Below are 27218 nucleotides of genomic sequence, written 5' to 3'. Positions count from 1 at the left end.
AAATGCATCACCTCATATTTCTCCAAGTTAACCTTAATCCTTTCTTTCCTGCCATTGAGCCACTTTTATATCTAACTTGCTGTGACCCCTCAATCTTATGGGCAATTTTTAAAAACCAGTTTGCCATACAGAACTTTATCAAAAACATTGCCAAAATCCAAGCAGTGTCCTCTTAAATGATGGTTTATCCTTTCTATGAGAATTGATTCCAATAATCTATTCATTCCCAAGGTTTGGCTGGCCCATAATTATTTGGTTTATCTGTCACTCTATTTTTAAACAAAGATACAACGTTAGTTGTCCTCCAGTCTTGTAGGACCACACTTGCATTTGGTAAGGATTGGAAATTAATGATTAAAGCATCTAAAATGTTCTCCTTGGCTTCTTTTAACAGCCATGTAGTACATTTCATGTGGCCCTGATGTTCTCTCCACTTTCAAGGATGATAATCCTTTTAATGCTTCTTATCTCACTACGTTTATCACATTTAATATTTCACACTCCTATATAACTACTTGCCTTCAGTATCTACCTGTTTTGTGAAGAGAGACAAAGTATTTATTCAGAATGATAATTCCATCTTCTACCTCTACACATAGGTTACCTTTTCCTTCTCTTAAGGGCCCTACATTTTCCTTAGTTATTGTCTTAATCTGAATTTATTGAAAAACGCATGTTTGAATTCTCCTTGATTTTACTACTAGTATGCTTTCATGTTTTCAATTTGCTTTCCTTATTTCCTTTTTGATTTCCTTCTTGTGTTTTAAATTGTCCTCTAGCAATAGTGAATTCTCAGTGTCTGATAAGCATTTCTTAGTTGCTTTATCTACCCTATATGTTGTTTGACATAAAGGGGGCTCCAGATTTGGTGTCCATACCCTTTGGTCATTTTATCCTTAAGAACTACAGGTATGTGTAACTGCTTCTTGAAAGCATTCAATATTTTGTCCTTAACGACTTCTTGTGGCAGAGAATTCCACAGGTTCAGCACTCGCTAGGTGAAGAACTTTCTCTTCATATCCGACCTAAATAACCTACTCCATATTCTTAAACTATGTTTCCTCAACCTGGACTTACCAACCATCAGGAACATCTTACATTTATCCTGTCCAGTCCTGTTCAAAGTTTATGGGTTTCTATGAGATCCCCCTTCATTCTTTTAAACTCCAGTGAATATAGTAATAATTAATCCAGTCTCTTTTAGCACATCAGTCCTGCCATTATTCAGTGTGATAAACCTTCGTTCCATTTCCTTCATAATTAGAAAATGCTTCTTCGGATAAGGAGGCCAAAACTGTACACAGTACTTGGGTGTGATCTCACCAAAGCTCTATAATTCGAGACATCCCTGCTCCTGTACTCAAATTCTCTCGCAATGAAGGCCAAATTACAATTTGCCTGCTTCACCATCTTCTTCACCCCATACTTACTTTCAACATCAGGGCACCCAGATCCCATTGTTCCCTTTCCCAATCTATCACCATTCAGATAATAATATGCCTTCCTTTTTTTACCTACCGAAGTGGATAACCTCACATTTATTCACATTATATTCTATCTGCCATGCATTAGCTCAATCACTCAACTTGTCCAAATCACACTGAAGCATCTCTGCATCCTTCTCACTGCTCATTTACCCACCCAGTTTAATGTCATCTGCAGATTTGGAGATATGATATCTAGTTCCCTCATCTAAATCATTAATATATGTTGCAAGTAACCATCCTGACTTTGAAAACTTCAGTAAAAAATCCTCTTGACCTTGTCTTCTCTAAGGACAACAACACCAGGCTTTCCAAATTATTCATGCAACTGAATCCCTTATCCCTGGAACCATTCTTGTCAATCTAATAGAATTCTATGTTATGGACTAGGCCAGACCACTCAAAACATTCTTAAGCAGGCGCTCAGACCATAACTTTGTAATTTGTTTCGGTAAGTTTACAGTGAAAATTATGCAGAGTGAGGTAGCTAGGTTGACGACTGGGTTTTAAAAATAGATAAAAATGTATTCATGAGATTACACAATGAAACACAAAGAACAGAGTAGGAAACCCCTACAGAACTGAGTCTATCCAAACTAGACTTAATTATGCTGTTCTGAATATAACAACAGTCCCAATAAGCAAACCCACTTGAAACACTGTTAAAAAATGGAACAGCCGCTCACAGGTCGAAGTTAGAAGGGCAGAAAGAGAGAAAATTTGTTTCCACACAGTTCCTGTTGAACTCCCAACCTATTCTGGACAGAACTAAACTACTCAGCTAGAGAGCTGACCACTCCCCTTTCATTATACAGGTCATTTCTAAAACATGACCACGTTGGCCTGAAGTCTCATCTGTTTACATATAAACAAAAAGGCCCCTCAATACCCTTTAATCTCTGGACAAAAGCAGTCTAATTGGCACTGAGAGCAGTTTATTACCCCTCTAAACAAAAACCAAGGACATTGTATCCTTGAGAAAAAGAACAGCTTTTAGAAAAAAGAAAAGCTTTGTGATACCTCACCCCTTAAAAAAAAGAGCCATCAGTACCAAAAGATGGCTTCATTTTTAAAACCCTTCAAAGACCCGGTTAGTAGCTGAAATACACATATACTCTATACTAATTACACACATGCAAACATGCACAACCACATGCAAATTTAGGCCGTGGTACTCCTGCCACCGAATGCCCACGTATCTCATTTGCGTCTCGATAGTGCATCGGCAACCACATTTTCGCGACCTGCCACATGCACAATTGTCAAATTGAATGGCCGCCACACAAGGTCCATCTAAACAGTCTGACACTTTTGTTCTTAAATCTTTTCCACAAATGTCAATGGGTTATGATCAGTGTATACGATTGTCTCAGATGCATTGCTGGTGATATAAACTCTGAAACTTACAATGCCAACATCAAGCTTAAAGTCTCTTTCTCCACCATTGAATATTTCTGTTGAAGAGTGTTCAACTTTCTGGAAAAATACCTGACGGGTCTTTCTATTCCCTTGTCATCCTCCTGCAGGAGCACCGCACTGGCATCAATAGCCACCTTGAAAGACTTTGCGTAATCAGGTGTGGCTAACACTGGGGCAGTGGTTAACAGTTTTTAGGTAATCAAATGCCTTTTGACAGTCCGTTGTCCACTGAAACTTCCTGACCTTTTTTAACAATTCGGTGAGTGGAGCAGTTACACTGCTAAGGTTCGACACAAACTTTGAGTAACATCCACTCAATCCCAGGAAGTGCATTACTGTTTTTTTCATTGACGTTGTGGGAAATTCCCCAATTACTTGTGTTTTCACATCCCTTGGAGCCATTTGTCCATGTACGATAACATGGTCCAGGAAAGTTACTTGGGCTTTGGCAAATTCAATTTTAGCTAGGTTTACCACCAAGCCTACCTTCCAAAGTCAATCGAACAAGTCCAATAAATGCTGTAAATGTTCCTTCCATGAGTGACTAAAAATCACCAGGTCATCAATATACACCACACAGTTGGGTAATCCGACAAGTTTTCATTAGTCATGCTCTGAAATGTGGCTGGAGCATTTTGCATACCAAATGGCATGACTTTGAACTGATATAGTTCATTTGGCATTATGAAAGCCGAAATTACTTTTGCTCTTTCTGACAGAGATACTTGCCAGGAGCCTCTGAACAAGTCCAACTTAGAAATGTAAGTTGCTTATACTACTTTTTCAACACAGTCCTCCAACCATGGAATTCAATATGCATCAGTTTTTGTAACAGCATTGACTTTGCGATAGTCCACACATAACCATTGGGTGCTATCTGGCTTTGGCACCATGACTATGGGTGAGCTCCAGTCATTGTAACTCACTTTGATTATGCCATCTTGGAGCATGCACTCTATCTCCTACTGTATTTGTGCCAACTTTAGAGGAATATGCCTATAAGGATGTTGCTTAATCAGAACGGCATCTCCTATATCTACATCATGCACAATTAGGTTAGTACTTCCCAGTTTATTTCAGTATATCTCCCCTTGTGATAGTAATAACTCTTTCAGGTCATTTTGATTTCCTCAATAATTTATCCCAATTTTTAACGGCTTCCTCATTGTCCAATTTGATTTGAGGAATGTCCAATTCAGAATCTTCTGAACTTGATTCGTCCTTCTGAGCAGTAATCATACAATCATAGAGATGTACAGCATGGAAACAGACCCTTCAGTCCAATCCATCCATGCCAAACAGATATCCCAACCTAATTAGTCCCACCTGCCAGCACCTGGCCCATATCCCTCCAAAGCTTTCCTAATCATATACCTGTCCAAATGGGTTTTAAATGTTGCAATTGTACCATCCTTCACCACTTCCTCTGGTAGCTCATTCCATACACGTACCATCCTCTGCGTCAAAAAGTTGCCCCTTAGACCTCTTTTGCATCTTTCCCCTCTCACCCTAAAACTATGCCCTCTAGTTCTGGACTCCTCCTCCCCAGGGAAAGGACTTTGTCTATTTATCCTATCCATGCCCCTCATAATTTTGTAAATCTCTACAAGGTCACCCCTCAGTCTCTGACCTCCAGGGAAAACAGCCCCAGCCCTTTCCCTATAGCTCAAATCCTCCAACCCTGGCAACATCCTTGTAAAGTTTTTCTGAACCCTTTCGAGTTTCACAACATCTTTCCAATCGGAGACCAGAATTGCACGCAATATTCCAACTGTGGCCTAACCAATGTCCTGTACAGCCACAACCTGACCTCCCAACTCCTGTACTCAATACTCTGACCAATAAAGGATAGCATACCAAACGCCTTCTTCACTATCCTATCTACCTGCGACTCCACTTTCAAGGAGCTATGAACCTGCACACCAGGGTCTCTTTGTTCAGCAACATTCCCTAGGACCTTACCATTAAGTGTATAAGTCCTGCTAAGATTTGCTTTCCCAAAATGCAGCACCTCATATTTATCTAAATTAAACTCCATCTGCCACTTCTCAGCCCATTGGCCCATCTGATCCAGATCCTGTTGTAATCTGAGGTAACCTTCTTCAATGTCCACTACACCTCCAATTTTGGTGTCATCTGCAAACTTACTAACTATGCCTCTTATGCTCACATCCAAATCATTTATATAAATGACAAAAGGTAGAGGACCCAGCACCGATCCTTGTGGCACTCCACTGGTCACAGGCCTCTAGTCTGGGAGACAACCCTCCACTACCACCCTCTGTCTTCTACCTTTGAGCCAGTTCTGTATCCAAATGGCTAGTTCTCCCTGTGTTCCGTGAGATCTAACCTTGCTGACCAGTCTCCCATGGGGAACCTTGTCGAACGCTTTACTGAAGTCCACATAGATCACATCTACCGTTCTGCCCTCATCAATCTTCTTTGTTACTTCTTCATGCACATGGACAGCAGTGAATTGACGGGTGCATAAGTTAAGTTATTTTATTTTAGATTAGGAATAACCCTCAGCACAACATTGAGGGCCAAAGGGCCTGTTCTGTACTGTAGTTTTCTATGTTTTATCTATGTTCTAGTTCTGATTGCACAAAGTACAAATGGAATTCCCTTATCCCAATCATCTGGATAATTGTGACCATAAACCCTCAACATGGTCTTTAGTGTTTGATGCCATCTCTAGTGTTCCCTGCGATTCTAGATGGTACGCAGTAGATTTGAATTGCTTTGTTCAAAGCTATCCATAACCTCCTTGAATAGTTTGGATGTGAAGTTGGATCCTTGATCTGGCTGGATCTCTATTAGTAGTCCGTATCCCATAAAAAAATCTAAGTAATTCTTCTACAACCCTTTTAGCTGCAATGTTATATACTGGGATTGCCTTTGGAAATCTAGTCGACACATCATTATTGTTAATAAATACTTATTCCCACTTTTTGTTTGAGGTAGGGGATCTACGCAATCAATCAAGACTCCCGTGAAAGGTTCCTCAAATGCTGGAATAGGTATTACACATGGTTTTCCAATTAGTTGACATGTATGACACATCGGGCAAAATTCTAATACATCCTTGTGTAGTCCAGGCCAGCAGAAATGTATTTGTACTTTAGCCTCTGTTTTCCTCACCCTTAAATGACCTCCAAATGGTAGCTCATGTGCCACTTTCAACACCTCCTTTCTGTACCCTATTGGCAAAACAATTTGATGAATCGCTGCCCATTTCTCATCTGCTTGAATGTGTGCTTGTCTCCATTTCCTCACTAAGACATCATTTGTTAAGTAATAACACACAGGGATGCATTCAGTTTCCTTCTCTGTAAATGACTTTTGCTATAACTGATTTAAGTTCTCATCTTTCTGCTGTAATTCAATCAGCTTAGCAGAGCTAAAGATACTTGCAATTTGCAAGTTTATCTATTGACTCCTGCTCCATGCCACTTATCTGATCAAAAAGGTCTTGGATAATGCTATGTCAGCTTCCTTTTCTGTGCCTTTTGATCTCTCCTGCTTCAACTTGTGCCTCTGTGATCTTGTGACCACACAATCTGGGAAAGTTCCTAAATAAACATCCTTCATTTCTTCAGTTGCCTGCGTCTCCACTGGCTTTTTGGCTAGAGTTGGCAGCATGCCTACCAGTCAGTGATATCATCTGTAAGGACAAATTATATTCCTGGTGCTGAGAGTTTGTCCAGTACTCCTACCACAAATTCTCCACTCTTCTCTGGACTCTCTAGCCTCACTTTACATAATTGAGCACTTTTTGTCTCACCATGAATTCCTGTTGTTATGACACAGGGTAAATCTTCTGCTTAATTTAAAACCAACAACACAGAAAAGATTTATCCTGTGCAGTAATCTGTAAAGATTTGAGTAACCAAGAAATTAACAACTTTATTTCATGACAGAGAATAATTAACTAACCACTATTTATAATTTCTTTCTCTGACCCCGAGGTTTTACTTTCCCTTCTATTATACTAGTCCGGTAAAACTCCCAATTAATTTTTATAAAAGAACACTTCTTATCTCAAAACAAGGCAGCTGTAGGTACTTGTTTTCGGATCTTCCTGTGTCTTCTTTTATCCTTGTTGGGAATTTCTGCATTAAAGGTTACTGATCAAAAAGGTACTTATAAGAGAGATTCTTTTTCAAGTAGTCTGTTACATGCTATGACTTGGCAGTTTTCCTCTCAACTGTTCAATTTTCCCCCAGTCTTATACCCCAGAGCATCGGATTGTGTCATTGGCTTTTAAGATTGTCAATATTCTCAGTACAAACTGGATTGGAGTTTGATATTTTTCAGGATATAATTTAAACTGAGTGGCCAAACTTGAACTTGTTTTTGTCTCCAGGCAACGGGGGAATTGAGTTGATTCACCGAGTGTTACATTGTTACCTTATTGAGAACACTTAGTGCTGTATCCGGTAGTTCTGCTGCTTTTAGCTCTCTTAAAGGTACACCCACATCTTCATAACATTGTTACCAGTACCTTTTCTGGCAATAGTCCCTCAGGAATACATATCTCCTCATCCTTCAGCATTACAGACTGTGTCCCTTAATATTGTAATCGCTTTACCTGCTATTCCTGGTCTATGTGAATAAACTTTACCCTCGCATGTATTTTTAAGTAGATCTGGCACTTCCTCTGATCCTCTTGTACACTCTGAGGCAGTTGTCTAACTTTCCTTGTGCTTTTTGTTAGTAGTCCAACAAAACTTCCAGGCTTGTCTGGTTTTCCTACATCTGGCTTTCTTGTAGCCCACCAACACTGATTTTGTGTGGCCCACTTTATTACAATGGAAACCCCAGAGTTTTTTTTAACTTCTTTGTCCCCTCAAGAGTCAACACTGATTTTGTGTGGCCCACTTTATTACAATGGAAACCCCAGAGATTTTTTAAACTTCTTTGTCCCCCTCAAGAGTTTCTTTTTTACCCTGTGGTAAGTTATCTTTCTAATCTTCACTGAGATCTACCTTTCCCTTTCCACATGAGGATTTCTCTTTGCCCCAATTTCTATCCCTCATGGACTGAAATTGATTCTGGAAGCCGAACTGTGTTTTATGGAACAGCTCATAATCATCAGCCACTTCAGCTGCTAACCTTGCTATTTTAACTTTCTGCTCTTCCACATGAGTTCGCACTACTTCAGGCAGTGAATTTTTGAATGCCTCCAAAATAATTACCTCCATAAGGTTTGCTCGATTTTTAAAGCTCTGATCCATTATCGAAATTACTCTGTTTGATCCTTTCAAACTTAATATAGGTTTGACCTGGGTCCCTCCTTAGATTCCTAAAACATTGTCTATAGGTGTCTGGTACAATCTCACATGCACTTAACATGGCTTTTTTCACCTCCTCATACTCACCAGATACCCTCTCTGTAGTGATGCGAATACCTCACTAACCCTACCTACAAGTTTCATTTGGATTAACAAAACCCACATCGCCACAGGCCACTGCATTTGTTTAGCTACCTTTTCAAATGAGATGAAAAAGGCTTCCGCATCCTTCTCAGCAAATTTAGGCAATGCTTGAACATACTTAAACAGTTTCTCACTGAACCTCTGATGACCAGGGACTTGCTCGTTTTCACTCTCTTCCTCACTAAGCCTACCTTCAGCCTTTTAAGCTGACTTTCCTTTTTAAGTGTCAGTTTTTGAAGTTCAAAAGCTCTCTTTCTCTGTTCTGCTGCTCTTTCTTCTGCTTTTAATCGTAACTCAAACTTTTTCATTTCTGCTGCGCTTTTCTTATCATTTGCCTCTCACTCAAGCTGCTTCATTTGCAATTAAATTTTTGCTATCTCTATAGATTCTCATGGTTTCTCCAGCAAGTTTAAATGCTGAGCTACTGCTGTAATTATCTCTCCTTTCCTCACAGAAGCAGGCAGTTCCAATTCCAGCTTCTCTGCTAATTCCTGCAGCTTGCTTGGTGTAATTCACTTTTTGCATAACTTCCAAAGTAACCGCACCTACTTCCAGAAAACACTTAGTGACTGAAAGCGTCATTACTATCCCAAGCTTTGTCTACCCAACCAAGCCAACACCCGAAATAAAGACACTAGCACCTACCACTCGCTGATTAAGATCCTGCAAAGAGCCCCCAGTCTATTGTGGACTAGGCCAGACCACTCAAAATATTCTTAAGCAGGCACCCCAGACCGTAACTTTGTAATTTGTTTTGGTCAATGTACAGTGAAAATTACACGGAGTGAGGTAGCTAGGTTGACTACCAGGTTTTAAAAACAGACAAAAATTTATTCACAAGCTTACACAATGAAACACAAAGAACAGAATAAAGAACCCCAACAGAACTCAGACTATCCAAACTAGATTTAATTATGCTGTTCTGAATATAAACAACAGTCCCAATAAGCAAACCCTTTTAAAACACAGTTATACAATGGAAAAGATGCTTACAGGTTGAAGTTAGAAAGGCAGAAAGAGAGAGAGTTTTTTGTTTCCACACAGCTCCCTGTTGCACTCCCAACCAGTTCTGGACAGAACTAAATACTCAGCTAGAGAGCTGACCACTCCCCTTTCATTGTACAGGTCACTTCTAAAACATGACCACTTTGGCCTGAAGTCTCATCTGTTTACATTTAAAGAAAAAGGCCTCTCAATACCCTTTAATTCTCTTTACCAAACCAGTCTGATCGGCACCAAGAGCAGTTTCTTACCCCTCTGAATAAAACTAAGGATATAGTAACCTTGAGAAAAGAAACAGCTTTTAGAAAATAGAAACCAGCTTTGTGACATCTCTCCCCGAAAATTTTACATTGAATGATTGCCATCAAAATATTTTACCTCTATTGCAAAGATTATTTGGTAATATATAGTTAGAAAACTGCTATTTTAGTTTTTGAAAATATCTTTTGTGGGATGTGAGCACTTCTAGGTAATTTCTGATGGGATTTAAGAGGGTCTGGAGTCTCAAGTATGCCAGACCAGGCAAGCATGGAAAACTTCCTTCCTTTTGGATGAATTCCAGATATTGCAGATACACATGCAACTGTCAATATTTAGAGAGGAGAATGGAGCAACATAACATTGGATATAATAATTTTTGGATTGTAACACTGCACTTTCTCAACACATTACCAAACCAAATCCAGCAACCATATTATGAAAGGATTAGAATTTAACTTAACCTTGTATCAATATGTTAGCATTATTTTCTATATTCCAGTGCCTTCTTTCTTTCAGGAGAAACAAAAATAACTTTTCATTTTCTGTAGGCCTGCAAATGCAATGTCCTAAAACACCTCCACTTGATCTTGAGTCAGAAGAAGAATCAGATACAGATGAAGAACTGAGAGAATTGGTTGTGCTTGACCCAGATCATGTAAGAAATGTTTCAGTATTTGATTCTTAACCATATCAAAGTTTTAAGTCATTATTTCAAAAATCCATACATACTTTGAACTTTTAATTAACTATATTTTAGAGGTAAAATTAGATTAGATTAGATTCCCTACAGTGCGGAAACAGGCCCTTCGGCCCAACCAGTCCACACCAACCTCCGAAAAGTAACCCACCCAGACCCATTACCCTCTGACTAATGCACCTAACACAATGGGCAATTTAGCATGGCCAATTCACCTGAGCTGCACATCTTTGTAACTGTGGGAGGAAACCGCAGCACCCATATAGACACGGGGAGAACATGCAAACTCCACACAGACAGTCGCCCGAGGCTGGAGTTGAACCTAGTATCCTGGTGCTGTGAGGCAGCAGTGCGAACCACTGAGATACTGTGCCAAAATAAAGCAATTCTGACCATTATCATGACCATTATCGAGGCAGAGGTGAGTGTAATGGCCATCACTAAGGAGAAGATGCTAGGGATGCTGAAAAATCTGAAGGCGATAAATCACCCAGACCAAATGGACTGCACTACTGAGGTCTGAAAGTGAGAGCTGAGGAGATTGTAGAGCATTGATGGTGATCTTTCATGAATCATTGGCATCAGCAAGGGTCCCAGAGGACTGGAAAATGATTAATATAACACCCCTGTTTAAGGGAAAGAGACAGAAGACAGGAAACTACAGGCTGGTTAGGCTGATCTTGGGTCCTTTTTAAAATTTTAGAGTCCATTATTATGGATGAGATTGCGAGTATTTGGAAGTGTACGGTAAAGTAGGGTGGAGCCAACACAGCTTTATCAACGGTGGATCCTGCCTGCCAGTTATGAAGATGTAGGTATACTGTACCTTTAAGAGAGTTAAATGTTAGCAGAACTACCTGACAGCACCAACTGTTCTGAATAAGGTAACAATGTAACACCTGGTTGAAAGCTAGACTAGCTGGGTTGCCTGAAATGACAAAACAGATTTGAATTAGGCCAATCACTTTAAATTATACCTCGCAAAATACCGAACTCCAATCAAGTTTGAATTTAGTATATTGACAAACTTAAAAGCCAATGATACAATATGATACTTTGGGAGTATAAGACCGGGGAAAATTGAACGGTTGGGGGGAGAACTACCAAACCAATGACATTGGCTAACTGCCTGGAGAATAGCTCTCTTAAAGGTAACTTTATTGATCAGGAACCTGTGAAGCAGAAATCCCTAAGAAGAAGAAAAGAAGATTTGACATCTGATGGTATTTTGAAAAGTTGAATTTTCATAAACCTTAATCGGGGGTTTTATCGGATTAGTATTATAGAAGGGAAAGTAAAAGATAGTTTAGAGGAAGGAGTTGTAAATAGTTGTTCGTTTATTATTCCCTGTTATACTTTAAGAAATAAATTTGTTAATTTGTACTTTAAATAGTTCTTAACCTCTCAAACTTTCACAGATTACTGCACAGGGTAAATCTTTTCTGTGCTGTTGGTTTAAATTGAACAGGAGGGTTTACCCCGTGTCGTAACACTGACAAATTTGTTAAACTTCTTTAAGGAGGTAACAAGCAAGTTTAACCAAGAAAAGCCAGTGAATGTGATCTATTTGGATTTCTACAAGACCTTTGACAAGGTGCTGCACAGAAGGCAGCTAAGTAGGAGTCCATAGTGTTCGGGGAAATATACTGGCATGGATAGAGGATTGGCTGACTGGCAGAAGGCAGAGAGTAAGAAGAAAGGGATTTTTTTCAACAAGGCAGGTGGTGACTAAAGGAACGAACTGAGGGCATTATTGCCAAGTTCGCAGATGACACAAAGATATATGGAGGGACGGGTAATGTTGAAGAAGTGGGGAGGCTGCAAAAGAACTTGGACATTCTAGGCGATTGGGCAAAGAGGTGGCAGGTGGAATACAGTGTGGCAATGTGTGAGGTTATATGTTTTGGTAGGAAGAAGAGAGGCATGGACTCTTCTAAAAGGCTTTAGACAGTTGAAGCACACAGGCATTTCGGAGTTCTAGTTTAGGATTCTCATAAGGTTAACTTGAAGGTTTATTTAGTTAGGAAGGTAAATGCAATGTTGGCATTCATTTCAAGAAGTCTAGAAAACAAGAGTAGAGATGTACTACTGAGGGTGTATAAGGCTCTGGTCAGACCGCATTTGGAATATTGAGAATTTTAGGCATCATATGTAAGGAAAGATGTGCTGGCATTGAAAGAATGATTCTGAGGAAGAAGAGTTTGTCATATGAAGTGCAGTTGAGGACTCTGGATGTGTACTCAGTCAAGTTTGGAGGGATAGGGCTGATCTGATTTAAACTTACAGGATACTAAGAGTCTGGATGTGGAGAAAATGTTTCCACTAGTAGGAAAGACTAGGACCTGGGGCACAGCCTCAGGGTGAAGGAATGACCCATTAGAGCTGAGGTGAGGGGACATTTCTTCAGCCAGAGGGTGGTGACTCTGTAGAATTCATTGTTGCAAAGGGCTATGGAGGTCAAGTTGCTGAGTGTATTTAAGAGATAGATAGGTTCCTAATTAGTAAGGGGAATAAGAACATATGAAATAGGAGCAGGAGTAGGCCATCTAGCCCCTTGAGCCTGCTGTGCAATTCAATAAGATTGTGGCTGATCTTTTTGTGGACTCAGCTTCACTTATCTGCCTGCTCATCAAAACACTTAATTTCTTTAGTTAAAAAATCTATTTTTTACTGAAAACATTCAAAGGGGTCGTCTCAACTGCTTCACTGGGCAGGAAATTCCACAGATTCACAGTCCGTTGGATGAAAAAGTTTCTCCTCAACTCAAGTCTTAAATTTGCTCCCCTTCTTTTGAGACTATGCCACCTATTTCTAGTTTCACCTGCCAGTGGAAACAACCCTCTGTTTCTATCTTATCTATTCCCCTCATAATTTTATATATATGTAAGTTAGCTTGCTGAGTTGCAAGGTTTGTTTTCAGACATTTCATCACCATGATGAAGTAACATCATCATCGAGAGTCTTCGGTGAACTGATGGAATGTCCCGCCACTCTATTTATAGGTCTTGGTTTCTTAAGGTGGTGATGTCATTTCCAGTTCTTTTTTTTTAAGGGAAGTTAGAGGGGATCTAAGTCGATGCGTTTGTTGATGGAGTTCTGGTTAGAATGTCATGCCTCTAAGAATTCTCGTGCGTGTCTTTGTTTTGCCTGTCCTTGGATGTGTGTGTTGTCCCAGTCAAAGTGGTGTCCTTCTTTGTCTGTATGTCTGGAAACTACTGATAGTAAGTCATGTCTTTTCATGGCTAAAATCTCTCCTGTCAAATCCAGAATCAGTCTAGTGAACCTCCTCTGCACGCCTTGCAGTGCCAGTATATCCTTTCTCAAGTAAGGCGACCAAAACTGTACACAATACTCCAGTTGTGGTCTCACCAGCACCCTATTATAACTGTAGCATACGCTCCCTGTTTTTAAACACCATCCCTCTAGCAATGAAGGACTATATTCCATTTGCCTTCTTAATTACCTGCTGCACCTGCAAACCAACGTTTTGTGATTCATGCACAAGGACACCCAGGTCCCTCTGCATGTTGTAATTTTTCACCATTTAAATAATAGTCCATTTTGCTGTTATTCCTACCAAAATAGATGACCTCACATTTACACTAACATTGTACTCCATCCTCCAGACCCTTGCTCACTCACTTAACCTATCTATATGCCTCTGTCACTTTGTGTCCTCTGCACGCTTTGCTCTACCATTCATCTTAGTGTCATCTGCGAACTTTGATGCACTACTTTTGATCCCCAACACCAAGTCATCTTTCTAAATGGTAAGCAATTGTGATCCCAACACTGATCCCTGAGGCATACCACTAGCCACTATATGCTAACCAGAAAAATACCCATTTTTCCCCACTCTTTGCTTTCTGTTAGTTAACCAATCATCTATCCATGCTAATACATTACCCGCACCTGTACGTTATGCAGGAGCCTTTTGTGCAGCACTTTGTTGAATGCCTAAGGTCAGGGGTTACAGGGAGATGGCAGAAGAATGGTGTTGAGAAACACGTCAACCATGATCGAATAATGAAGCAGATGCAGTGGGCTGAATGGCTTCATTCTGCTCCAATATCTTATGGTCTTATGACTTTTATAAACAACATAGCAGTGCCCTAATACAAACAACTGTGCCATTCAGTAAAATATAAGCTAATAAACACTTGGGAATAATTCTGAGGCATTACATTAAGAAAGGACTTGCCACACTAAACAAATATGTGTGGTTTGTAATAATTATCTAAATTTTAAAATAAGGTTAGAACTTTGTCATCCTCTATCATCTTACATTGTAATTTTTGTGATTGAAGATTTTTACTAGTTTTCTGTCAGTGACAGTATTACATGCCTCTCCGCATCAGGGGTGCATACTGATGAAGGTTATTGATTGTGACATCCTTATTGCAGGCTTGATACTAATTTCTAGCAAAGACTTTCCATATAATTGATTCATGAATGAAATTGATTGCAAAATTTATGATTGCTTTCCCCTTACAAGTTGCACTTTATTCACCATCTTGCATCATTTTCTGAAGTGGACTGAGATGAAATCACAAGATACTCCCCCAGCAATATCATGTATCATTAGGTGGAGACTATGGGATGGACTTCTCATTTTAAAAATAGACTTTGCGATGTCACATGAGGGGAAAGGGTAATTATATAAAGTTTCTGCCTGTCTGTAACCAGCAGTTACATAGCATAAAGCATTTAATCAGGGATAATTCTTGTGTGTAAATAATATCCATCATATACAATCAGATGTGAACAAAATGCTTCATTCTTTGCTTTTGTTGTCAGTTGGAAACGCAAATGCATATTCACCAAAATAACAAAAGAACAAAATAACAAAAATATTGTCTGTTTTAAAAATATAGCCTTTAATGAAGCGCTTCCAGGAAGCTTTGAACAACCATCTTTCAAAGCAATTGGACAAATTAGTCTTGGAGGTCAGGGAATTGGTAAGTGCAATAACAGAGCTTTTAATGCATTCCAGATAATCCAATAATATAAAATAATCATGTGACATTCAGTAATTTTTACATTACAACACTCCAGCAATAATAGTTATGTATGTCAATTAATGGGAACCCATTCTGTAGAAAATAGTTTGTCAGATACAGACCTTGACTATAGGTCTTTTGACTTGGCTGATAACTGCTATCGAAACACTTCACAATTTCCATTGAAAGGCAGTATCAAAAGCATGTTATTGAAAATTGACAAAAATTCCTTAAAATAATTTTGTGTTGCATTTAAAATAGGTCCATCTCTTATTGAACACTGTACAATGGTGTAAATCTAATTTCAACAGAATTCTGTATCTTTTAATTAATCATGAGTGTTCATCATTGTGAATACTACAAAGGTTGTTGCAGGGGGGTGGGGTGGAGGTGTAATTCCATAAACCAATAAATTGGAATGTTGTGCTCCACATAGTTTTCTTTACAAATTAAAAATAAATTGATGTGTGTAATTTCTGACTTCTTTAAAAAAATTCCAAGACATGGAGAATGAAGACTCAAACAACTGAGCGAGAAAACACAGGAGTGCTCCTTTATGGAACACAACAGTCTCTTGCCCAAATCCAAATGGAACTTGAAAAACTACATGATCGTTGCTCATCAGCTTCAGAAAAAAGAAGAAAGGCAGAAGAAGATTTGGCAAATGTGAGGAATGTTTACCAAATGTCGCAAGCTACAACAAATAGTGAGCGCTTAAAAGGTGAGCTTTTGAGTTCAGTTAATTGCTTGCTTCAGTTCTGAATTTGGAACAAGTTTTATTCTCAAAATTCTGAAGCCAGTAAAGTATAAGTTAACATCCCTTTTGGATGCTTAAATGAGTGAGTGTTTGCTAGACGTTTAGACACTTGCACAAAGTTAGACTTGTTCTAGCAGGTTCTTTCCTGCACAGAATTAAGCGCGACAACCTCAATCAAAAATATATTTAGGGAACGATTTGTACACACAGACCCAGTGGGATGAACGTTATAGAGATACATAAATGCAAAAGCAGCAGAACTGAGAGGTCAGAGGTGGCTGTAAGGCTAGAAAAGGTGAGAAAGCAAGACAATGAAAGCATTTAAACAAAATGATAAGAATTTTCAACTTGAAGATCAGGAGCCAATTTGGTTAGCAAGAACAAGGAAGGATGTGTGACCATGTTTTACAAAATGGGTTGAAAAATCTTGGTTGAGCTGAAACTTACTGACTCTGGAGGAAAGAAAACTAAAGAGAGGATACCATAATGGTCATGCTGAAAGGTAACAAAGTCAAAGATGACAATTTTAGCAACAGGTGGGTTTAGGGAGGAGTAGATACTGGTATTATTTAGATGGTCTTTATTAGGAAGAGGATATAGGATAGAAGCTCAACTTAGTCCCTGCCACAAAGGACAAACATTAACTCATCAAAATCTGAATTTTGGACAAGCAGTCTGACATAAAAATATTGAGAATTTCAAGAGAGGTAGTGTGGAAGTAAGCTAGATAGTCTCAGCAAATTTATGCAAGACAACCCACAGTTTGGAAATGATGTTACTTTGAGTAGTATTTACTTAAGGAAAGAAGAGGATCAAGGACCAAGACAACAATGTTAAGTTTCTCTAAACTTGTATTGTAAAGTCAGTGTTGTTAGTAGAAAAGAAGATTGTGGAAAGTAAACAATATGATCTTACAATAAGTCTCCAGGATGTGGACTGAAGCACAATTGTTCTTTCAAAGAGCGAGCGAGGACAAATAAAAACAGCCAAATAACCTCCTTCTGTATTTAAGTTTCTGTTATTCCACTACACAGTTGGCTGTACAGGAGGTTTATTATGCAAAGTGTTGCCAACTGCATGGGTTCAATTCCCACATCGTCTGAAGACACCATGAAGGCTTCTTCATTGCAACTCTTCCTTTTGTCTGAGGTGCGGTAACCCTCAGAATAAAACTACCATCAATTGCCTCTCTGTAATGAGATAGCAGTCCTGTGATTTTCTGGGACGATGGTAACTTTACCTTTGCCTTTACTCCACAATCGACATTTATTAATTGAAACTTAATTTTAAATAGTTGAACACTGATTGTGTTTGTGATGAGTTCACCAGACAAATTCAGCAGACAGGAAGATTAAAAAAAACTTATGATTTGGAGGTACCAGTGTTGGACTGGGGTGTACAAAATTAAAAATCACACAATACCAGTTATACTCCAACAGATTTATTTGGAAGCACTAGCTTTCGAGCACTGTTCCTTCACCAGGTGGTTGTGGAGTGTAAGATCGTAAGACACAGAACTTACAGCAAAAGTTTACAGTATGATGTAACTGAAATTATACATTGAAAAAGATCTGGATTGTTCGTTAAGTCTCTCATCTTTTAGAATTACACTAGCTTTCAGAGTGCCACTCCTTCATCAGGTGGTTGTGGAGGACACAGTTGTAAGACTCCCTGAGGTAACAGTGGCTGAAGGACCTGAACTTAAGGGAATTTCTATTTGCCAGGATTTGGTGTTGGAGAGACTGTTAGGTCTGAAGGTTGATAAGTCTCCGGGACCTGATGGCCTGCATCCCAGGGTACTGAAGGAGGTGGCTCAGGAAATCGTGGATGCGCTGGTGATTATTTTCCAGAGTTCAATAGAATCGGGGTCGGTTCCTGAGGATTGGAGGGCAGCTAATGTTGTGCCACTTTTTAAGAAGGGTGTGCGGGAGAAAGCAGGAAATTATAGACCAGTTAGTCTGACCTCAGTGGTGGGAAAGATGCTGGAGTCTATTATAAAGGATGAAATTACGGCACATCTGGATAATAGTAACAGGATAGGACAGAGTCAGCATGGATTTATGAAGGGGAAATCATGCTTGACTAATCTTCTTGAATTTTTTGAGGATGTAACTCGGAAGATGGACGAGGGAGATCCAGTGGATGTAGTGTACCTGGACTTTCAGAAAGCTTTTGATAAAGTCCCACACAAGAGGTTAGTGAGTAAAATTAGGGCGCACGGGATTGGGGGCAAAGTACTAGATTAGATAGAGAATTGGTTGGCTAATAGGAAACAAAGGGTAGTGATTAACGGCTCCATTTCGGAATGGCAGGCAGTGACCAGTGGGGTACCGCAGGGATCCGTGCTGGGACCGCAGCTTTTTACAATATATGTAAATGATATAGAAGATGGTATCAGCAATAACATTAGCAAATTTGCTGATGACACAAAGCTAGGTGGTAGGGTGAAATGTGATGAGGATGTTAGGGGATTACAGGGTGACCTGGACAAGTTAGGTGAGTGGGCAGATGCATGGCAGATGCAGTTTAATGTGGATAAATGTCTGGTTATCCACTTTGGTGGCAAGAACAGGAAGGCAGATTACTACCTCAATGGTATCAAATTAGGTAAAGGGGCTGTTCAGAGAGATCTGGGTGTTCTTGTCCACCAGTCAATGAAGGCAAGCATGCAGGTACAGCAGGTCGTGAAGAAGGCTAATAGCATGCTGGCCTTCATAACAAGAGGGATTGAGTATAGAAGCAAAGAGGTGCTTCTGCAGCTGTACAGGGCCCTGGTGAGACCACACCTGGAGTACTGTGTACAGTTCTGGACTCCAAATTTGAGGAAAGACATTCTGGCTATTGAGGGAGTGCAGCGTAGGTTCACGAGGTCAATTCCTGGAATGGCAGGATTGCCTTACACGGAAAGACTGAAGCGACTGGGCTTGTATACCCTTTAGTTTAGAAGACTGAGAGGGGATCTGATTGAAACGTATAGGATTATGAAAGGACTGGACACTCTGGCAGGAGGGAACATATTTCCGTTGATGGGGGAATGCCGAACCAGAGGACACAACTTAAAAATACGGGGTAGACCATTTAGGACAGAGATGAGGAGAAACTACTTCACCCAGAGAGTGGTGGCTGTGTGGAATGCTCTGCCCCAGAGGGCAGTGGAGGCCCAGTCTCTGGATTCATTTAAGAAAGAATTGGATAGAGCTCTTAAAGATAGTGGAGTCAAGGGGTATGGAGATAAGGCTGGAACAGGATACTAATTAGGAATGATCAGCCATGATCATATTGAATGGCGGTGCAGGCTCGAAGGGCAGAATGGCCTACTCCTGCATCTATTGTCTATTGTCTATTGTCTATTGTCTAAGACACAGAATTTATAGCAAAAGTTTACAGTGTGATGTAACTGAGATTATACATTGAAAAATGCCTTGATTGTTTGTTGAGTCTTTCATCTGTTCGAATACCATGATAGTTTCACTTTTTTCATGTGTAAATCACAAAATGTTTTTTTTAAAGTTGCATTCTCAGGTTAACTGTAACAATTGGTGTTAGTTAGACAATATGTTGAAGGTGTTTGCCCCCTGTGTTGTCTGTCTGTGTCGTAATGTTTAGACTGATTCTAATCTAAAAAGTGAGATAACAGAGTCTTACATGAATTCATGCAGTTTTTGAGCAAAGTACAATGTAACTCTGCAAGTACAAAACTTCACCCCACAAACGTATGTGCATATGTGTGTGTGTGCCTGGGTTGGGAAGTTTTGAGCGTGAGAGAGAGTGTATATGTGTGTGTATGTGAGTGTAGAATGTCTTAAGTCTTTGAGAGGATGCATGTGTGAGGGTGTGTGCATGTGTGTCTGTAGGAGGGTGTGTGTGTGTTTGGGGTGGGGGGTTGTGAGTGTCTGTCAGAGAGAGTATATGTGTGTGTGAGTGTAGAGTGTCTAAGTCTGTGAGGGGATGCATGTGTGAGTGTGGGAGTGTGTGTGTCTGTAAGAGTGTGTGTGAGTGTCTGTGTATACATGTGTATAGGAGTGCCTATGTGTGTGTGTGTGTGTGTGTGTGTAGGAGTGTCTGTGTGTGTGTATAGTGCAATGGTGGTCACCTGTAGTGTGACATTAACCCAAGGTCCCGGTTGAGGCCCTCCCTATGGGGATGGAACTTAGCTATCAGCCTCTGTTCGGCCACTTTTCGCTGCTGCCTGTCTCGAAGTCCGCCTTGGAGGATGGTCACCCGAAGGTCCGAGGTCGAATGTCCTGGACCACTGAAGTGTTCCGCAACTGGGAGGGGACACTCCTGTCTGTTGATTGTTGTGTGGTGCCCATTCATCCATCCAATTAAACCTGTTGGACTATAACCTGATTTTTAACTTTGTACTCCCCAGTCCAACACCGGCATCTCCAAATCTTTTAGAATGACCATGTTGGTTTCAGTTCTTTCATATGTAAATTCCAGAATTTTTTTTAAAGTTACATTCTCATGTGAACTTTAACAATAGGTGCCATGTTGGCCCGGATAACGCATTGAAGGTGTGAGGTGCCCTGTGTGAGGCTGTCTGTAGTTAAATACTATAGCTGGTTATAAAAGTTAAATACTATAGCCAGAGTCACACAGTAGTTCAAACTGGAACTTCAATAACTTTATTCATCCATTGTTCCTTAATCTTACCAGGTAAAAACAATGATTGCAGTATTGAAGTTCCAGTCAAGAATACAAGAGAATATTATTTTAGATCTCAACAACTGGGTTCAAATTAATCTCTTAATTAATATGAAGACTCTATGGGCATTCTTAATAAAGAAATCAGGAAAGCAAAGATTGGATATGAAATAGCTTTGACAGATAAGGTTAATGATAAGCCAAAGAGATTCTACAAGTACTTTGAGAGTAAGAGGGTAATTAGAGAGAGGGGTGGATCCCTTAAAGATCAAGGAGGTCATCTTTGTCATAGTCATAGATTAGTCCTAGACATCTACAACATGGAGACAGGCCCTTTGGCCCAACTTGCCCATGCTGTCCAGTTTAAACTAATCCCATTTGCCTGCATTTGGTCTATATCTCTCCATAACTATCCCATCCATGTACTTGTCTAAATGCTTCATAAATGACAAAATTGTACTCACCTCTACCATTACCTCTGGCAACCTGTTCCAGACACTTATCACACTCTGTGTGAAAATAATTGCCCCTCTGGACTTTTTCTGGTCTCTCCCCTCTCACCTTAAATCTATGCTGTCTATTTTTTGACTTGCCTACCATGGGGAAATGCTGTCAGTTATCTACCTTATCTATGCCTCTCATGATTTTATAAAGTTAAAGATCACACAACACCAGGATATAGTCCAACAGGTTTATTTAGAAGCGCTAGCTTTCAGAATGCTGAACCTTCATCAGGTGTTCGAAGGAGCAGTGCTCTGAAAGGTTGAGCTTCCAAATCATGATTTTATATACCTCTATAAGGTCACCCCTCAGTCTCCTATGCTCCAGGGAAAAGGTTGCAGATTTACAAGGATGTTGCCAGGGTTGGAAGATCTGAGCTACAGGGAGAGGCTGAACAGGCTGGGACTGTTTTCCCTGGAGCGTCGGAGGCTGAGGGGGTGACCTTATAGAGGTTTACAGAATTATGAGGGGCATGGATAGGATAAATAGACAAAGTCTTTTCCCTGGGGTCGGGGAGTCCAGAACTAGAGGGCATAGGTTTAGGGTTAGAGGGGAAGATATAAAAGAGACCTAAGGGGCAACGTTTTCACGCAGAGGGTGGTACATGTATGGAATGAGCTGCCAGAGGATGTGGTGGAGGCTGGTACAATTGCAACATTTAAGAGGCATTTGGATGGGTATATGAATAGGAAGGGTTTGGAGGGATATGGGCCGGGCGCTGGCAGGTGGGACTAGATGGGGTTGGGATATCTGGTTGGCATGGACGAGTTGGACCGAAGGGTCTGTTTCCATGCTGTACATCTCTATGACTCTATCCAAGAGAAAAGCAGTCTACAATAGAGCAGAAAGTCTCAGTATGAATGGTGTACTGCTTGTCATTTGGCTCACCACTTATGAGGCAAGGATCCTGTTTCTGACCTCTGAATCAGACTGGTATAGGAGGCAGCCCTTGACCAATAATGCTGGGATTGCCTGGGTGAAGGTTATTCCCCTGCAAGAACATAATTCCTCTGAACTCTCATCATCACACTCTTGGAAACCTTCCACTTGTCAGAAGTACTTTTACCTTCAAATAGTTTACTCCAATCAACTTTTGAAAGTTCTCATCTGATACCATTAAAATTTGCCTCACTGCAATTGAAAGCTTTAATTTTTACAGAAGGTTTATCATTTTACATAACCATTTTGAAACGAATAGAATTATGATCAGTAAAGTACAATGCCATCAAGGGGATCTTTTCTTTCTTATTTCTAATTTCTACCCATATATTTTCACTGGATGATTTTTCAGAAATATCCTTTCTAATTTTTTTTTGCCCAAAATCATCTCCCCAGATTTATTTTCTGAGTAGTGTATGTTCACTTTGATGTATTGCTTCATTTTTATATATTTAAAGAAGCTCTTATTGTTAGTTTTTATATTCCTCACAAGTTTGTCCTCAATTTTATTTTCCTATATTTATCATCTTTCTCACCCTCCTTTGCTGGTTTTGAATTTATCCCAGTCTTCCAGACAGTCACCGACTGACTTCCTTATATGCATTTTCTTTCAATTCTCTTTAACTTCCTTGGTTAGCCATGGTTGATTTATCCAACTCTTTCAATCTTTGCTCTTTACTGGGATTTTGCTGAGAGTCATGAATTACCTCAAATGTCTTCCACTGCTTGTTCAGTGTTATTCCTACTAATCTATCCTCCCAGTTCACTTTAGCTTACTTTATCCTCATTTCATTGTAATTCCCTTTCATTAAATACAGTTGTTTTTGATCCAAATTTTCACTGTCAAACTGAACATAAAATTTTATAATGTTTTGATCACTACTTGCCGGGGTAGTGGCTGGGTGGTTTTCTTAGTATTAAACCTGCCTCATTACCCATTACCAGATCTAAGATGGCCTGCTTCCTATTTGTCTTCATGACATATTGCTCTAGGAAATGGTCCCGAATTCTATAAATTTGTTGTCATCTCTTGCAACTATCCTCATTCCATTTCTAGTTAAAAGTGAAACCCCACCACCTTTTTCCATCCCTCCTGTCTCTCCAAAAGGTCAAATATCCCTGAATATTAATTTCCCATTTTTAATGTTCCTGTAAGACAAAAACAGAAATCACTGGAAAAGCTCAGCAGGTCTGGCAGCATATGTGGAGAGAAATCAGAGTTAACTTATTGGGTTGAGTAACCCTTCCTCAGAACTGTTCTGAGGAAGGGTCACTTGACCCAAACATGAACTCTGATTCTTGTCTTTGATTACAGCATCTGCAGTTCTTTTAGTTTTTATTTAACCTCCTTTTAATTTGTTTCTGTAATAGCTGTGGAATCATATTCTTTTACTTTGATTTGGACTGTAAGTTCATCTATTTTATTCTGAATGCTTTGTGCATTAAGACACAAAGCCTTTTCATTTCTATTATTGAATTTCCCTACATTTTCATAGTTCCTTGATACAATATGATACTCACATTTTGTCCCTTTGTTTTATTTTCTGGTAACAGTCATACCCATCTATCTTACAATCCTGCCTTCTCCTTTAACTTTGATTTTATACTTTTTCATGTAACCGAACCCGCACCCCCACTATTTAATTTAAATCCCTATTAACAGCCCGGGTTATGCAATTCGTCAGGAGTCTGATCCTAGCACAATACAGGTGGACTCCATCCCATCGGAACAGCACCCTCCTTCCCCGGGACTGGTGCCAATATCCCATGAAATTGAACCTGTTTCTTTCACACCAATCTTTGAGCCATGCACTTACCTTTACCTCTAATTTTATTGACCATATATCAATTAGCTCGTGGCTCAGGTGGTAATTCAGAGATTATTATGTTTTTGGTTCTATTTTATAATTTAATCCCTACATGTTCATATTCCCTCAGCAGAACTGTACTGTGTACTTTGATCTTGCTTATCTAGCTGCAAACGGCATTACAAAGGCTGCCTGGGGTCTGCACCAGGAAGGCCAGTCAATTCCTGAATATCTGGTCAGTGGCGAGTTCTGTGAAAGGCACGTGGTTAAATGGTATGGAAATTGGGTATGATATATGTCATAGTGGTGGCAATGCAATTAATGCAGTGGGTGTGGGAAGATTCAATGAGAAAACTTGCTTGACCTCATGGTGAGAATACCTCCAACAAACTCAAGGCAATGTGCATTTAGTCAAAAAATGTAACGTTCGGTTAAATATTATTTAGGGTGCACTTCTTTAAATATGTAGAAATCAATACAATACTTGAGTGAGAGAATGCTAATGCCCAATATAGTATTTATTTATTTCCCCAGAATTTAAGTGTCTTCACTTGGGTACTTCACTACAATTTTGAAATGTGTTCTTATTTCTAATGTTAATAGATATCCAAAACACATAAGTTTGATGTGCCATCGAAATGATCTCCATAAACAAAAGATATAAGTCATGGAAAGAACTGTGCACGTTTTCCATTTTGACATAGATTAATATTGAATGATGCTACATCATATTAAAATGTAATCTCATCCTAGTATCACAACTACAAACAGAAGTTGAAAACATTGCACTGCGGCATTTCTACATGGAGAACTTGAAAACTGATGTGTGTTCTGATATTATGATAATGAAGCGTGCAACAGAAAAGTTAGAGTCTGAAAAATTGCAGGCAGCAAAGCTGAAACAGAAGCAGGTATGGTGGACCATAAATTTGTCTTCTTAGATACCTGACACAAATTCATTTCAATTGTGTTATGCTTGAGACTAACAGGATAGAAGAATGCAGAGAATAATTTTTGGTCAGATTACTGATGTGATTCTACCTCCTTCCCATTCCACACGAAATGGTTTCGCAGTCTTTAGGAGGAAGGCCCTACAACAGGCAGAAAGACAATTAAAGTACTTGAGACAGTTAGGAGTGAATATGGACTGGGGTTCATTCTTTTCCATCAGCCCAGGTTTTCCATGTTCTGGTTGTAACCTGGCAGATTGGAGAAGGCATGTGCTCGATGGGAAGAGCTACCATAATGAAACGAGAAAATTGTGAAGGCTTTGATCTGGCAGGAGGGAACATATTTCCGTTGATGGGGGAGTGCCGAACCAGAGGACACAACTTAAAAATACGGGGTAGACCATTTAGGACAGAGATGAGGAGAAACTACTTCACACAGAGAGTGGTGGCTGTGTGGAATGCTCTGCCCCAGAGGGCAGTGGAGGCCCAGTCTCTGGATTCTTTTAAGAAAGAATTGGATAGAGCTCTTAAAGATAGTGGAGTCAAGGGGTATGGAGATAAGGCTGGAACAGGATACTAATTAGGAATGATCAGCCATGATCATATTGAATGGCGGTGCAGGCTCGAAGGGCAGAATGGCCTACTCCTGCGTCTATTGTCTATTGTCTAACTCCATCCATAGCCAGACTGATGTTTAAAGTACTCCTGTCAGGGAATGCTTTCACTGCTTAACAAGTCATCGCCTATTAGACTAGATTACTTACAGTGTGGAAACCGGCCATTCGGCCCAACAAATCCACACCGAACTGCCAAAGCACAACCCACCCAGACCCATTCCCCTACATTTACCCCTTCACCTAACACTACAGGCAATTTAGCATGGCCAATTCACCTAACCTGCACATTTTTGGACAGTGGAGGAAACCGGAGCACCCGGAGGAAACCCACGCAGACACGGGAGAACGTGCAAACTCCACATAGACAGTCACCTGAGGTGAGAATTGAACCCGGGTCTCTGGCGCTGTGAGGCAGCAGTGCTAAACACTGTTTCACCGTGCCACCATATTACTTGGAAAGCACTTTACCTACCTTCAATTGTACATTCCAGCTGACATGTACTTATTGAATTGTTTTTCTGTTACTCTGGCAATTTCCAATTTAATGAAGTTGACTGATTAGGGAACTGTATTTTCTCTTTGAGAAACATTTAGCTAACTAGTCTGTCATTTCCTGCTTTCAGGAGTAGGTCATTTGTCTCCCACCCTTCTTCACTATTAAATAACATGATAGCTGATCCAATTTCTTGGACACACCACCCCATATCCTTTGACTCTCTTATCAAGATCTTGCCTACTTTTGCCTCATAAATATTCAATGATCTTGCCTTCACTGCTCTCTGTAGAAGAGAATTCTACAGACCTATAAACCTTGGAGAGAAAAATAATTCTCCTCCTCTCCACTACTCATTTGGAATATCACGGACAGTTTTAGTCCCCTCGCTTGAGGAGGGATGTAGTTGCATTGGAAGCAGTTCACTCAATTAATTCCAGAAATGTGAGTTTATCTTATGAAAAGAGGTTGTGCAGTTTCGGTCTATACTTGGTAAAGTTCAGAAGAATGAGAGGAGATCTAATTAAACTATACAGGATATTGAAGAGGATTGACAAAGTAAAAGTAGAGCGAATGTTTCCTTTTGAAGCAACTTAGAACAAGAAGTCATCCAGTTTTAGGTTAAAGAGTAGCAATTTAAAAACAGAGACAAGGAGGAATTACATCCCTCAGAGTGATCAATCTTTGGAATTCAGTACACTAGAGTGCTGTGGTTGCCAAGAGACTGAATAACTTTAAGGACGAGATAGATATTTGGATTTTAAATGAGGTTTGTGCTGAGTGGACAGGAAAGTAATATTGAAGTCAACATGAGATCAGCCATGATGGCATTGATGGGCAGAGCAAGGAGGAGGAGTTGGATTCCCTACTCCTGCTCTTGGTCCTTTTGTTCTTTGTATTATTATGTCCATTTTAAATAAGTAATCCTTTATTTTAAACTGTGTCCCCTAGTTCTAGTCTTACCGAGCATCTTCCCCCTTTATTCCTCCAGGCTCTTAGTCATTTCAATAAGTTCACCTCTCATTCATCCAAATTCCAATTAATGCAGGCCCAATATGCAAACTTTCCTCACTAGATTGCCTCTTCCTTCCTAGGAATCAGTGAGTGAGTGTGAACTGCTTTTGATGGAGTTATGTCCTTTCTTAAAAAGTGACCAAAATTGGACAAGGTTCTCTGACCAACTAATGATAAACATGTCTACTTTG

The 27218-nt window shown here is 39.9% G+C and overlaps 1 protein-coding gene across 2 annotated transcripts in view; it reads left to right on the top strand.

Moving 5' to 3' along the window:
• The window catches only part of ccdc40 (coiled-coil domain 40 molecular ruler complex subunit), a 95364-nt gene that overhangs the window by 25600 nt on the left and 42546 nt on the right, over window positions 1-27218 (top strand). For both annotated transcript variants that reach the window (XM_072558614.1, XM_072558613.1), the window contains 4 exons: window positions 10153-10259; window positions 15176-15259; window positions 15803-16022; window positions 24707-24864. In XM_072558614.1, the coding sequence (XP_072414715.1) occupies window positions 10153-10259; window positions 15176-15259; window positions 15803-16022; window positions 24707-24864 (569 nt within the window). The remainder of the gene's footprint in view (window positions 1-10152; window positions 10260-15175; window positions 15260-15802; window positions 16023-24706; window positions 24865-27218) is intronic.

Source organism: Chiloscyllium punctatum, chromosome 39 (genome assembly GCF_047496795.1).
Source record: "Chiloscyllium punctatum isolate Juve2018m chromosome 39, sChiPun1.3, whole genome shotgun sequence".
Taxonomy (NCBI): Eukaryota; Metazoa; Chordata; class Chondrichthyes; order Orectolobiformes; family Hemiscylliidae; genus Chiloscyllium; species Chiloscyllium punctatum.
Note: the sequence above shows the minus strand (reverse complement) of the source record. Positions and strands in the feature narration are given on the sequence as shown.